The 12,026-nt window shown below is 47.0% G+C and overlaps 1 protein-coding gene across 1 annotated transcript in view; it reads left to right on the forward strand.

Moving 5' to 3' along the window:
• The window catches only part of LOC120914847, a 61,789-nt gene that overhangs the window by 13,822 nt on the left and 35,941 nt on the right, over nucleotides 1–12,026 (forward strand). The window contains exons 3-4 of the mRNA XM_040325556.1: nucleotides 8,580–9,035; nucleotides 11,295–11,534. Coding sequence (XP_040181490.1) covers nucleotides 8,580–9,035; nucleotides 11,295–11,534 — 696 coding nt within the window. The remainder of the gene's footprint in view (nucleotides 1–8,579; nucleotides 9,036–11,294; nucleotides 11,535–12,026) is intronic.

The following is a 12,026-nucleotide window of genomic DNA, read 5'->3' on the forward strand; positions in this document are numbered from 1 at the left end:
ACAAAATAGTCGCAGTCACACCAACTGCGTTCAGATGGTATTAAACAGCAACCACACAGTAAGAGCGACTTGGCTCAAGTGTTATGTAACAAAATAGTCGCTGTCACACCAACTGCTTTCAGATGGTATTAAACAGCAACCACACAGTAAGAGCGACTTGGCTCAAGTGTAAAGTAACAAAATAGTCGCAGTCACACCAACTGCCTTTAGTTGCTATTAAGCAGCACACACGCAGTAATAGCGACTGCGGTCAAATGCGATTTAACAGAACGCACGCAGTGACACCAACTGCCTTTAGTTGCTATTAAACAGCACGCACGCAGTAATAGCGACTGCGTTTCTGTGAAATTCAATAGCCCAGTTGCATTAACAGCGACTGCGCTTCTGTGCAAATAAATTGCACACGTGCAGTAACAGGTAATGCGTCTGTGTGTGCAATTAACTAGCACACGTTAAATAACACAGAATAATTATATTTAAAGTAAATCCCTAATGCAGGCAATACAACACGTTAGAGCGCTGCATGTAGAACAATCTCCTGCCTGACAGATACTAATAGATAAACTAGCTGAGCTGTACAGTTTATAAATATATTGACAATGCCTAAGGATGTGAATATATTCTCTACAAACTGTACTTTTAACTATACTGACTACACTTCCTACTCTATGGGCCAGATCCACAAAAACCTGGCGTAACTTAAAAAATCCCATTTAAGTTACACTGCCTTAAAATTTCTACCTAAGTGCCCGATCCACAAAGCACTTACCTAGAAATTTCAGGCCGTGTAACTAAAATTCCGCCGGCGCAAGGCATTCCTATTCAAATGGGGCGAGTCCCATTTAAATGAGGCGCGCTCCCGCGCCGGCCGTACTGCGCATGCGCAAAGTTACGTTACGCCGAGTTTTGTGGATCGCGCCGGCTTAAAAAAGTTGCGTCGGGAAAAAAAAAAAAATTGTCAGCGTCGCTCGGCATGCATTCCTGAGGGAGAACTCCATGCCAATTTTCAAAGAAAAAACCGGCATGGGTTCACCTTCCAGGAGCATACCAGGCCCTTAGGTCTGGTATGGGTTGTAAGGAGACCCCCCTACGCCGAAAAATCGACGTAGGGGGTCCCCCTACAATCCATATCAGACCCGTATCCAAAGCACGCTACCCGGCCGGCCAGGAATGGGAGTGGGGACGAGCGAGCGCCCCCCCCTCCTGAGCCGTGCCAGGCCGCATGTCCTCAACATGGGGGGGGTTGGGTGCTCTGGGGCAGGGGGGCGCACTGCGGGCCCCCCCACCCCAGAGAACCCTGTCCCCATGTTGATGAGGACAGGACCTCTTCCCGACAACCCTTGCCGTTGGTTGTCGGGGTCTGCGGGCGGGGACTTATCGGAATCTGGGAGTCCCCTCAAATAAGGGGGCCCCCAGATACCGGCCCCCCACCCTAAGTGAATGGATATGGGGTACATCGTTCCCCTACCAATTCACCTGGAGGCAAAAAGTAAAAGTTATTAAACACACAACACAAGGGTTTTTAAAATATTTTATTAGTCTGCTCCGGAGGCCCCCCTGTCTTCTTTATTAGCTCTAATACCAGGGGGGGCTTCTTCTTCCGCTCTCCGGGGGTCTTCTCCGCTCTCCGGGGGGCTTCTTCTTCCGCTCTCCGGGGGGGGTCTTCTCCGCTCTCCGGGGGTCTTCTTCTATCTCCGCCGCTCTCCGCTGTTGACTCGGCGAACCCCGGTTCTTCTGCAGCTGTCCGGTGCCTTCTCCTTCAGCGCTGGCTGCCTGCTATCTTCGTGTGTTAGATCAATTACTAGCAGGCAGCCATCGCGGTCTTCTGTGACGTCAGGTTCTTCTTCTCCCTTCTTCCGATGTTGACTCGTCGCCTCTTGTCACTGTAATGATGGAAGCGCGCCTTGCATCCCATTTATATAGGCATCACCGTCCCATCATGCTCCGGCAGGTACCCACGTGGTGGGTGCCTACCCACGTGCACCCACCACGTGGGTACCTGCCGGAGCATGATGGGACGGTGATGCCTATATAAATGGGATGCAAGGCGCGCTTCCATCATTACAGTGACAAGAGGCGACGAGTCAACATCGGAAGAAGGGAGAAGAAGAACCTGACGTCACAGAAGACCGCGATGGCTGCCTGCTAGTAATTGAGCTAACACACGAAGATAGCAGGCAGCCAGCGCTGAAGGAGAAGGCACCGGACAGCTGCAGAAGAACCGGGGTTCGCCGAGTCAACAGCGGAGAGCGGCGGAGATAGAAGAAGACCCCCGGAGAGCGGAGAAGACCCCCCCCGGAGAGCGGAAGAAGAAGCCCCCCCCGGAGAGCGGAGAAGACCCCCGGAGAGCGGAAGAAGAAGCCCCCCCTGGTATTAGAGCTAATAAAGAAGACAGGGGGGCCTCCGGAGCAGACTAATAAAATATGTTAAAAACCCTTGTGTTGTGTGTTTAATAACTTTAACTTTTTGCCTCCAGGTGAATGGGTAGGGGTACGATGTACCCCATATCCATTCACTTAGGGTGGGGGGCCGGTATCTGGGGGCCCCCTTATTTGAGGGGACTCCCAGATTCCGATAAGCCCCCGCCCGCAGACCCCGACAACCAACGGCAAGGGTTGTCAGGAAGAGGTCCTGTCCTCATCAACATGGGGACAGGGTGCTCTGGGGTGGGGGGGCCCGCAGTGCGCCCCCCTGCCCCAGAGCACCCAACCCCCCCATGTTGAGGGCATGCGGCCTGGCACGGCTCAGGGGGGGGGGGGGCGCTCGCTCGTCCCCACTCCCATTCCTGGCCGGCCGGGTAGCGTGCTTTGGATACGGGTCTGGTATGGATTGTAGGGGGACCCCCTACATCGATTTTTCGGCGTAGGGGGGTCTCCTTACAACCCATACCAGACCTAAGGGCCTGGTATGCTCCTGGGGGGGAACCCATGCCGGTTTTGTTTTTACAAATTGCCGTGGAGTTCTCCCTCGGGAATGCATACCAAATGCCGTCGCTTGAATGGGCTTTTACATGGTGTTACTAGTTTACACTTTGTAACACCAGCCCTAGTTTTACACTTGCAAACTAAAACTTACGGCGAAAAAACGAAGCTGAAAAGCTTTGTGGATCGCCTTAAGTGCTAATTTGCATACTAGAAGCGGCATTTCGACTCGAAATGCCCCCAGCGGCGGATGCGGTACTGCATCCTAAGATTCGGCAGTGTAATTCAATTACACATGCCGGATCTTCTGCCTAACTTTGGAAAACTGATTCTGTGGATCAGTTCCAAAGTTAGGACAAGGGATACGATGGAGTAACAGCAGTTACTCCGTCGTATCTCTTTTGTGGATCTGGCCCTATCTATCTATCTATCTATCTATCTATCTATCTATCTATCTATCTATCTATCTATCTATCTATCTATCTAGTTAAGACACTGTGGGCCTGATTCCCAAAAAAGCTGCCTAACTTAACTTTCAGCAGTTAAGTTACACTGACTTAAAATTTCTACCTAAGTGCCTGATCCACAAAGCACTTACCTAGAAATTTCAGGCCGTGTAACTTAAGTGCCTCCGTCGCAAGGCGGTCCTCCTCTCCGGGGGGCGTTTAAAATTTAAATGAGGCGCGCTCCCTCGCCGGCCGTACTGCGCATGCGTGTGACGTAATTTTCCCGACGCGCAGCGTGCGAACGTAATTGACGCCGGGCTTTGTGGATTGCGACGGGACACTAAAGTTGCGACGGGTGAAAAAAAATATACGCGCCGGGAAAACAAATAATTATAAAAAAAAATGACAGCGTCGCTCAGCATGCATTCCTGAGAGGGAGAACTCCATGCCATTTTTCAAAGAAAAAAACGGCATGGGTTCCCCCCCCCCCAGGAGCATACCAGGCCCTTAGGTCTGGTATGGGTTGTAAGGAGACCCCCCCACGCCGAAAATTCGACGTAGGGGGTCCCCCTACAATCCATACCAGACCCGTATCCAAAGCACGCTACCCGGCCGGTCAGGAAGGGAGTGGGGACGAGCGAGCGCCCCCCCCCTCCTGAGCCGTGCCAGGCCGCATGCCCTCAACATGGGGGGGTTGGGTGCTCTGGGGCAGGGGGGCGCACTGCGGGCCCCCCCACCCCAGAGGACCCTGTCCCCATGTTGATGAGGACAGGACCTCTTCCCGACAACCCTTGCCGTTGGTTGTCGGGGTCTGCGGGCGGGGGCTTATCGGAATCTGGGAGTCCCCTCAAATAAGGGGGCCCCCAGATACCGGCCCCCCACCCTAAGTGAATGGATATGGGGTACATCGTTCCCCTACCCATTCACCTGGAGGCAAAAAGTAAAAGTTATTAAACACACAACACAAGGGTTTTTAAAATAATTTATTAGTCTGCTCCGGAGGCCCCCCCTGTCTTCTTTATTAGCTCTAATACCAGGGGGGGCTTCTTCTTCCGCTCTCCGGGGGTCTTCTCCGCTCTCCGGGGGGGTTTCTTCTTCCGCTCTCCGGGGGGGTCTTCTCCGCTCTCCGGGGGTCTTCTTCTCTCTTCGCCGCTCTCCACTGTTGACTCGGCGAACCCCGGTTCTTCTGCAACTGTCCGGTGCCTTCTTCTTCAGCGCTGGCTGCCTGCTATCTTCGTGTGTTAGCTCAATTGCTAGCAGGCAGCCAGCGCGGTCTTCTGTGACGTCAGGTTCTTCTCTTCCCTTCTTCCGATGTTGACACGTCGCCTCTTGTCACTGCAATGGTGGAAGCGCGCCTTGCATCACATTTATATAGGCATCACCGTCCCATCATGCTCCGGCAGGTACCCACGTGGTGGGTGCCTACCCACGTGCACCCACCACGTGGGTACCTACCGGAGCATGATGGGACGGTGATGCCTATATAAATGGGATGCAAGGCGCGCTTCCATCATTGCAGTGACAAGAGGCGACGAGTCAACATCGGAAGAAGGGAAGAGAAGAACCTGACGTCACAGAAGACCGCGTTGGCTGCCTGCTAGCAATTGAGCTAACACACGAAGATAGCAGGCAGCCAGCGCTGAAGAAGAACGCACCGGACAGCTGCAGAAGAACCGGGGTTCGCCGAGTCAACAGCGGAGAGCGGCGAAGAGAGAAGAAGACCCCCGGAGAGCGGAGAAGACCCCCCCGGAGAGTGGAAGAAGAAACCCCCCCCGGAGAGCGGAGAAGACCCCCGGAGAGCGGAAGAAGAAGCCCCCCCTGGTATTAGAGCTAATAAAGAAGACAGGGGGGGCCTCCGGAGCAGACTAATAAATTATTTTAAAAACCCTTGTGTTGTGTGTTTAATAACTTTTATTTTTTGCCTCCAGGTGAATGGGTAGGGGTACGATGTACCCCATATCCATTCACTTAGGGTGGGGGGCCGGTATCTGGGGGCCCCCTTATTTGAGGGGACTCCCAGATTCCGATAAGCCCCCGCCCGCAGACCCCGACAACCAACGGCAAGGGTTGTTGGGAAGAGGTCCTGTCCTCATCAACATGGGGACAGGGTGCTCTGGGGTGGGGGGGCCCGGGCGGGTAGCGTGCTTTGGATACGGGTCTGGTATGGATTGTAGGGGGACCCCCTACGTCGAATTTTCGGCATAGGGGGGGTCTCCTTACAACCCATACCAGACCTAAGGGCCTGGTATGCTCCTGGGGGGGAACCCATGCCGGTTTTGAATTTAAAAATTGCTGTGGAGTTCTCCCTCAGGAATGCATACCAAATGCCGTCGCTTGAATGGGCCTTTACAAGGTGTGACTAACTTTCCACATTGTAAAACCAGCCCTAGTTTTGCGCAAGCAAAATCGGAACTTACGCAGAAATCACAGTGCTGAAAAGCGTTGTGGATCTGCTTAAAGCGGGAGTTCACCCATTTCTAAAAAAAAAAATTTTCTTCCCCTAGATTCCTGCTCGTTCGGTCTAGGGGAATCGGCTATTTGTATTAAAATATGAGCCGTACTTACCCGTTTTCGAGCTGCATCTTCTTCCGTCGCTTCCGGGTATGGGTCTTCGGGAGCGGGCGTTCCTTCTTGATTGACAGTCTTCCGAGAGGCTTCCGACGGTCGCATCCATCGCGTCACTCGTAGCCGAAAGAAGCCGAACGTCGGTGCGGCTCTATACTGCGCCTGCGCACCGACGTTCGGCTTCTTTCGGAAAATCGTGACGCGATGGATGCGACCGTCGGAAGCCTCTCGGAAGACTGTCAATCAAGAAGGAACGCCCATTCCCGAAGCCCATACCCGGAAGCGACGGAAGAAGATGTAGCTCGAAAACGGGTAAGTACTGCACATATTTTAATACAAATAGCCGATTCCCCTAGAGAAAACGAGCAGGAAGCTAAGGGGAAAAAGTGCCCTCTAAGGGTGAACCCCCGCTTTAAGTCCTCATTTGCATACTCAAAGCTGCATTTCAATGAGAAATGCCCCCAGCGGCGGATGCGATACTGCATCCTAAGATCTGACCATGTAAGTGTCTTACACATGTCAGATTTTCTGCCTAACTTTGGAAAAAGCCTTTTGAGGATCATTTCCAAAGTTAGGCACAGACTGAACAGCAGTTCCGCCTGCGTATCTCTTTTGGGAATCAGGCCCTGTGTCTCTATCTCTCTATCTCTCTCTGTCTGACTGACTGATCTTCTCTAGAACCACCAACACACTACACTAGGCAGCCGTGTAGGCAGCCTTTTATAGTGGGGGGCGTGTACTAATCCCCCTGAGCCATAATTGGCCAATACCTTTGGCCAATTCTGGCTCTTCGTTTTTTGAGCGCTGTGATTGGCCAAGCATGCGGGACATACAGCATGCTTGGCCAATCATCAGCGCTCAACGCCCCAGTGAATTATGGGACGTTTTGTGTCATTAGAATTTGGCGCGAACGACCCGTTTTGTTCGATTTTCGACGAACGATCGAACGACCGATGTTCGATTCGAACATACGTTCGAATCGAACGCGGAGCTTATCCCTAGTCTCTAACAACGCAGACAATAAAACTGCTGTGACCCCCACCCATCCATCGATAGGTCATCCATTCCTTCATCCATTCCTTCATCCATTCCTTCATCTATTCCTTCATCCATTCCTTGTGTACTGCATTAGAGGTTGTTCTCTATTTTTGTGGTGAACCTTGAAATATTTTAGCCAAAAGTTTGTGATTCCCAAACTTTTGGAATCCCAGAGATTCACCACAAGTCTTTGGTAACTGCTGAACCTTACCCTATATCTATATTTTATTCAAATTCATGTTATGCATATTAATAATAATAATAATAATAATAATAATAATAATAATAATTACAATAATAAACATGACATTCTTGGACATCAAACTTCTCATTTTTACTGTTTCATGTACAATATATCATAATTATATTTGTATAACCTTCACTTTTTACAGTGCTGATGGATTCTGTGTATTTTAGGTTTGGCTTTTTTTTTCCTACTCTATAAGCAGATTCATATTCCAGTCTATCAATAATACATAACAGAATTATTCTTTATAAACCTGACACTCTCACAGCCTTCAGCTGATTCATGAAGTCAGTGTCAGGATCCTGGGCTGCTGTCAGTGATGATGAGGTCGGGAGAAGAAGAAGAACTCATTGGAGTCTATCAGAGACTCGGCCATGTTGTCTTCAGTTATCCACTTAGAATATTGTGGTTGTTGTCTTTGTGTGTGACCCCCTGCACATCTGACACCCAGAACTCTGCTCACCGCTGTGATATGACTATGAGGAATTATACATTTGAGTACAAGTATTCTCAGGATGGAGACATCATTATAGGAGGGATATTCTCTGTACATTCTGTAGTGACACGGTGGAGGCAGAAAGGAAATCGTATTTATAATCTCATGTGTTCTGCGTAAGTGAAATATGAAGTGTAAAGCTTCCAATCTGATCTACAGAGCTGTGTCTTTAGGAGATGTGTGTGATAATGTGCAGGACTCATTCAGTCTGTTACACGGCATTTATATAAAATCAAAGCATATCCTTTAATGTGTTAATGAAAATCTCGTATGGCCCATTCTATTGCCAGGTGTTAATACTCACATTTATTTATTATGAATAGCTGCCAATGTAACACAATGGATGAAAAAAACATGCAAGACCCCTTTTTTAATAAGGCAGCACAGCTTAGAGTTACAATGAATTGGGGGCAATTCACAATGAATGACATCACATTGCACTGCCCATAGAGAAGGTGCTTTGCCATACATTGTTATGTGTTAAGGTGTACATTATTACCACAATACACAAGTGTGAATGGGACCTTGAATGAGTTTGGCCCTTAATGACTCCATATTGTTTTTTTAACTTTTGAATAGAGTTGGGAAGGATAAAGAATCCCTGTCAGGTTTTTACTGATATCTGGGGCTCCATAAAAGAGATTCCCCTCACAGAAATACTATATAATGTTATTGTGGTACCTTAAAATGCATGCCTCGTAAATTTCTAACCACGGCTATAACTCACATAAATTCAGGAACGATTGAATTTCATTATAAGTTTCATGCAGCAATACACACGGCCACCAATCCCACCATAGATCTGTAGTTGAAATGTGTTATACATTTTGCCATAAAGAATTTCTGCTTGAATCCTTGTACTGTAGACCAATTCTAAACTCTCCATTTCCTGCAGGGTTTACCAGAGAGAATATAGACAACTCCTGGCTTTTATATTTGCTATTGATGAAATAAACCGCAGTCCAGACATTCTGCCCAACATAACTCTGGGATATCATGTGTATGATTCTTGTGGACATGTGAATAAAGCTATAAAAGACGTTCTACAGGTATTGTCTGGACATACAAAGGAAGCTCCAAATTATTCCTGTATGGAGCGGGGTGCCCTGGCTGGTTTCATTGGAGATCTCAATTCTGACACCACTCTCCAAATGGCCCAGCTGCTGAGTCTATATGGTTACACCCAGGTAAGAAAAGCAGAATTTTCTATATTATGTAACGTCAGGACAGCAAGTCGTCTTATGGTGAGGTGGGTCAAAAGGGTACAAATAACCTTGGTGGTAAAGTATAAGGTTGTTCTAAAAAAAGAAGGCAGTGCTGTGTAGGGATGGGCCAATGGTACAGTCCAATCTTTGGCAGTGATGACATTTGAAAAATGCCTGAACTTTTGCCCATTCAGCCCCCTGATGATCATTTATAAAAGTAATATTTCAGGAAGATAGAAACCACCAAAGTCACCAATATCATTGGCTTACATGACCTATAATCCTCAGCCATGGTCATACTTGGTCAATGGTGTCATTGCTATCCCCATCCCTTTCCTGTCAAGTGTACCGGGTCTGTTGGGTTTTTAGTGTTGACAATTTCTCAGGCGGCAGACATCATAAATAAGGATGCATTTACAATGAGGAGCTTTTCTTGTTTCTTTTTTTTTTGTAAAAGATTTGTCAAACATTTGTGTGTCTTTATTAATAGGTTACTTTTTCTGTCAACGAGTAGGAGTGCTATGTCCCTCTTACTCATTCACATAGGGGGGCCTCTTTGTTTTTAAAAGCCTCCCGCCTGCAGACCCCCACAACCACCGGGCCAGGGCTATCATGTATACTGTATACAGTACCGTATTTTCCGGCGTATAAGACGACTTTCTGGATGCAAAAAAATGCATCCAAAGTCGGGGGTCGTCTTATACGCCGGGTACAGTCTCAGTACTCACTTTTTTTCCCCAGCGCTGACAGTCTCCCATGCTGCGATCGCGATCATGAAGGATTTCAAAGCCGCGCCTTCACTGCAGAGTGTTCTGTGATAGGATGAACAAAAATCTTCCCAGCAGCGCCTCTGTTCTTTGTTCCTCCTATCACAGATGCCTTCTCATCCTCGGACGAGATGAGAAGGCATCTGTGATAGGCGGGAAACATAACAGAGGCGCTGCTGGGAAGATTTTTGTTCATCCTATCACAGAACACTCTGCAGTGAAGGCGCGGCTTTGAAATCCTTCACGATCGCGATCGCAGCATGGGACACTGTCAGCGCTGGGGAAAAAAAGTGAGTGTTATTGCACTGGGGGGGGGGGGGGCAACAAGTTCAGGCACAGTGGGGGCAAGTGATGGCAATGTGGGGGCATGTAATGGCACAGTGGCACAGTCTGGGCATGTAATGTAATGGCACAGTCTCGGCATGTAATGTAATGGCACAGTGAGTAATGTAATGGCACAGTCTGGGCATGTAATGTAATGTAATGGCACAGTGAGATTTGAAAAAGCCTGTTTCTGTCAGCGGTTCTGGCTACCCCTCAGCTTCCAGAAAGACAGTAAGAAGGGGGTAGTCTTATACAGTGAGTATATCCCAAAATCTAAATTTTTCCTGGAAAATTAGGGGGTCGTCTTATACGCCGGGTCGTCTTATACGCCGGAAAATACGGTATATAGAGTATCAAGCCTTATAGGGCTGAATCCTATATGTACTGTAGTTGCTGTCAAAGTTGTTTTTGGGGATTGATACAATGTTTGTACACAGTGCAAGGAAGGTATTGAGAAGACCGATCAAAGTAGATGGAAGTGTGTTTTTCTTTTTAGTTTTGTCTATAACTTTAATTAAATATTGTTTGCAAGAGAGTATAGCATTTTTAGCTAACAAAATGATATATATATATATATATATATATATATATATATATATATATATATACACAGTATAAAAAGTATATCACAGATTTGTTATCTGAAGAAATGAGAGTTCTGGTTGAATAGACAGACCCATAGTGGAAATGTAAACATTGATCTGGTCCATAAAGGATATACAGGTTCAGGGGCTGAGCTGGTAATTGTGTTTATACTCGGTTGTCCACCTTCAGCTAAAGCCAAAATCAGTCTTGCAGTGGGAGTGTCTGTCCAGAAAACTGATGATCAGGAGACCCCTAGGTGGGATTACAGGAGGAAGAACTCTTAGAGGGGAATTTATCAAAACTGGAGCAGCCAGAATCTGGGCAGTTGAGTATGGCAACCAATCAGCTTCCATATTTCATATTCAAAGCTTAACTAAACAAGCTGAAGATAGAGGCTGATTGGTTGCTCCAGATTCTGGCTGCTCCAGTTTTGATAAATTCCCACTTTAATGCCATATTATCAGCTTTTACTGCAGATTCCATACATTTATGAAATAATACATTTTCTCTCGTATCATTATCTGATAAGTTTGGTGAAATAAAAGCACCACTACAATCTGCTTATAGATCTATTATAGACAGATGAGAGGACATGTGTGTTGCTCTCTAAAAAACATTTAAACATTTTCTAAGGTTCTCTTCTGTATATTTGGATATTAAGAGTTCCACATTATTTATACAGACTTTTCTTTCTTTCTAGATTAGTTACGGAGCCAGAGATACTTTGCTGAGTGATAGAAAGATGTATCCAAACTTTTTCCGGACAGTTCCGGATGATGAGATGCAATATGTGGCCATAGCAAAGTTACTGGAAAGGTTGAAGTGGAACTGGGTCGGGATCCTTACATCTGATGATGAATACGGAGAGAGGGAGATCCGACAACTCAGCAAACATTTATCTAACCATGGAATTTGTATTGAATTCAAGATTCTGGTGTCTGTAAAGAATTATAATAAAATTCCTCCAGAGCTGCGGACCTCAACCACGGAAGTTCTTATTATTTGTGGCTCATTTAGTCTGATTTATTACAAGTTTTTGGATAATAATGTCCCTTATTACACGGAGAAAACATTTATTATACCAGATTCTTGGTCAATGAGTGAAATGTTTTTTGCTCTCAGTAACTGCAGCTTGGTGTTTACATTCCCCCATCTCCACATAAAGGGATTGCTGGAATATTTTCGTAGTATTTATCCATCCAGCCGCCCAAATGACCCCCTGATGGAGGATATTCTCATAACTCAATGTGGATGCTTTTCAGAAAACCAAATGAAAAATTTCCTTATTCCACACATACATAGACATCCTCTTAGGAACTGCAGTTTGGGGAAACTTTCCCTTAATTTATATTATCCTGATGAGAAAACATCCTATAGAGTGTATATCTCAGTCTACATTTTGGCTCAAGCATTACATGACATGGATTTCTCT

The sequence above is a fragment of the Rana temporaria genome, chromosome 1 (assembly GCF_905171775.1).
Source record: "Rana temporaria chromosome 1, aRanTem1.1, whole genome shotgun sequence".
NCBI classification, from domain to species: Eukaryota; Metazoa; Chordata; class Amphibia; order Anura; family Ranidae; genus Rana; species Rana temporaria.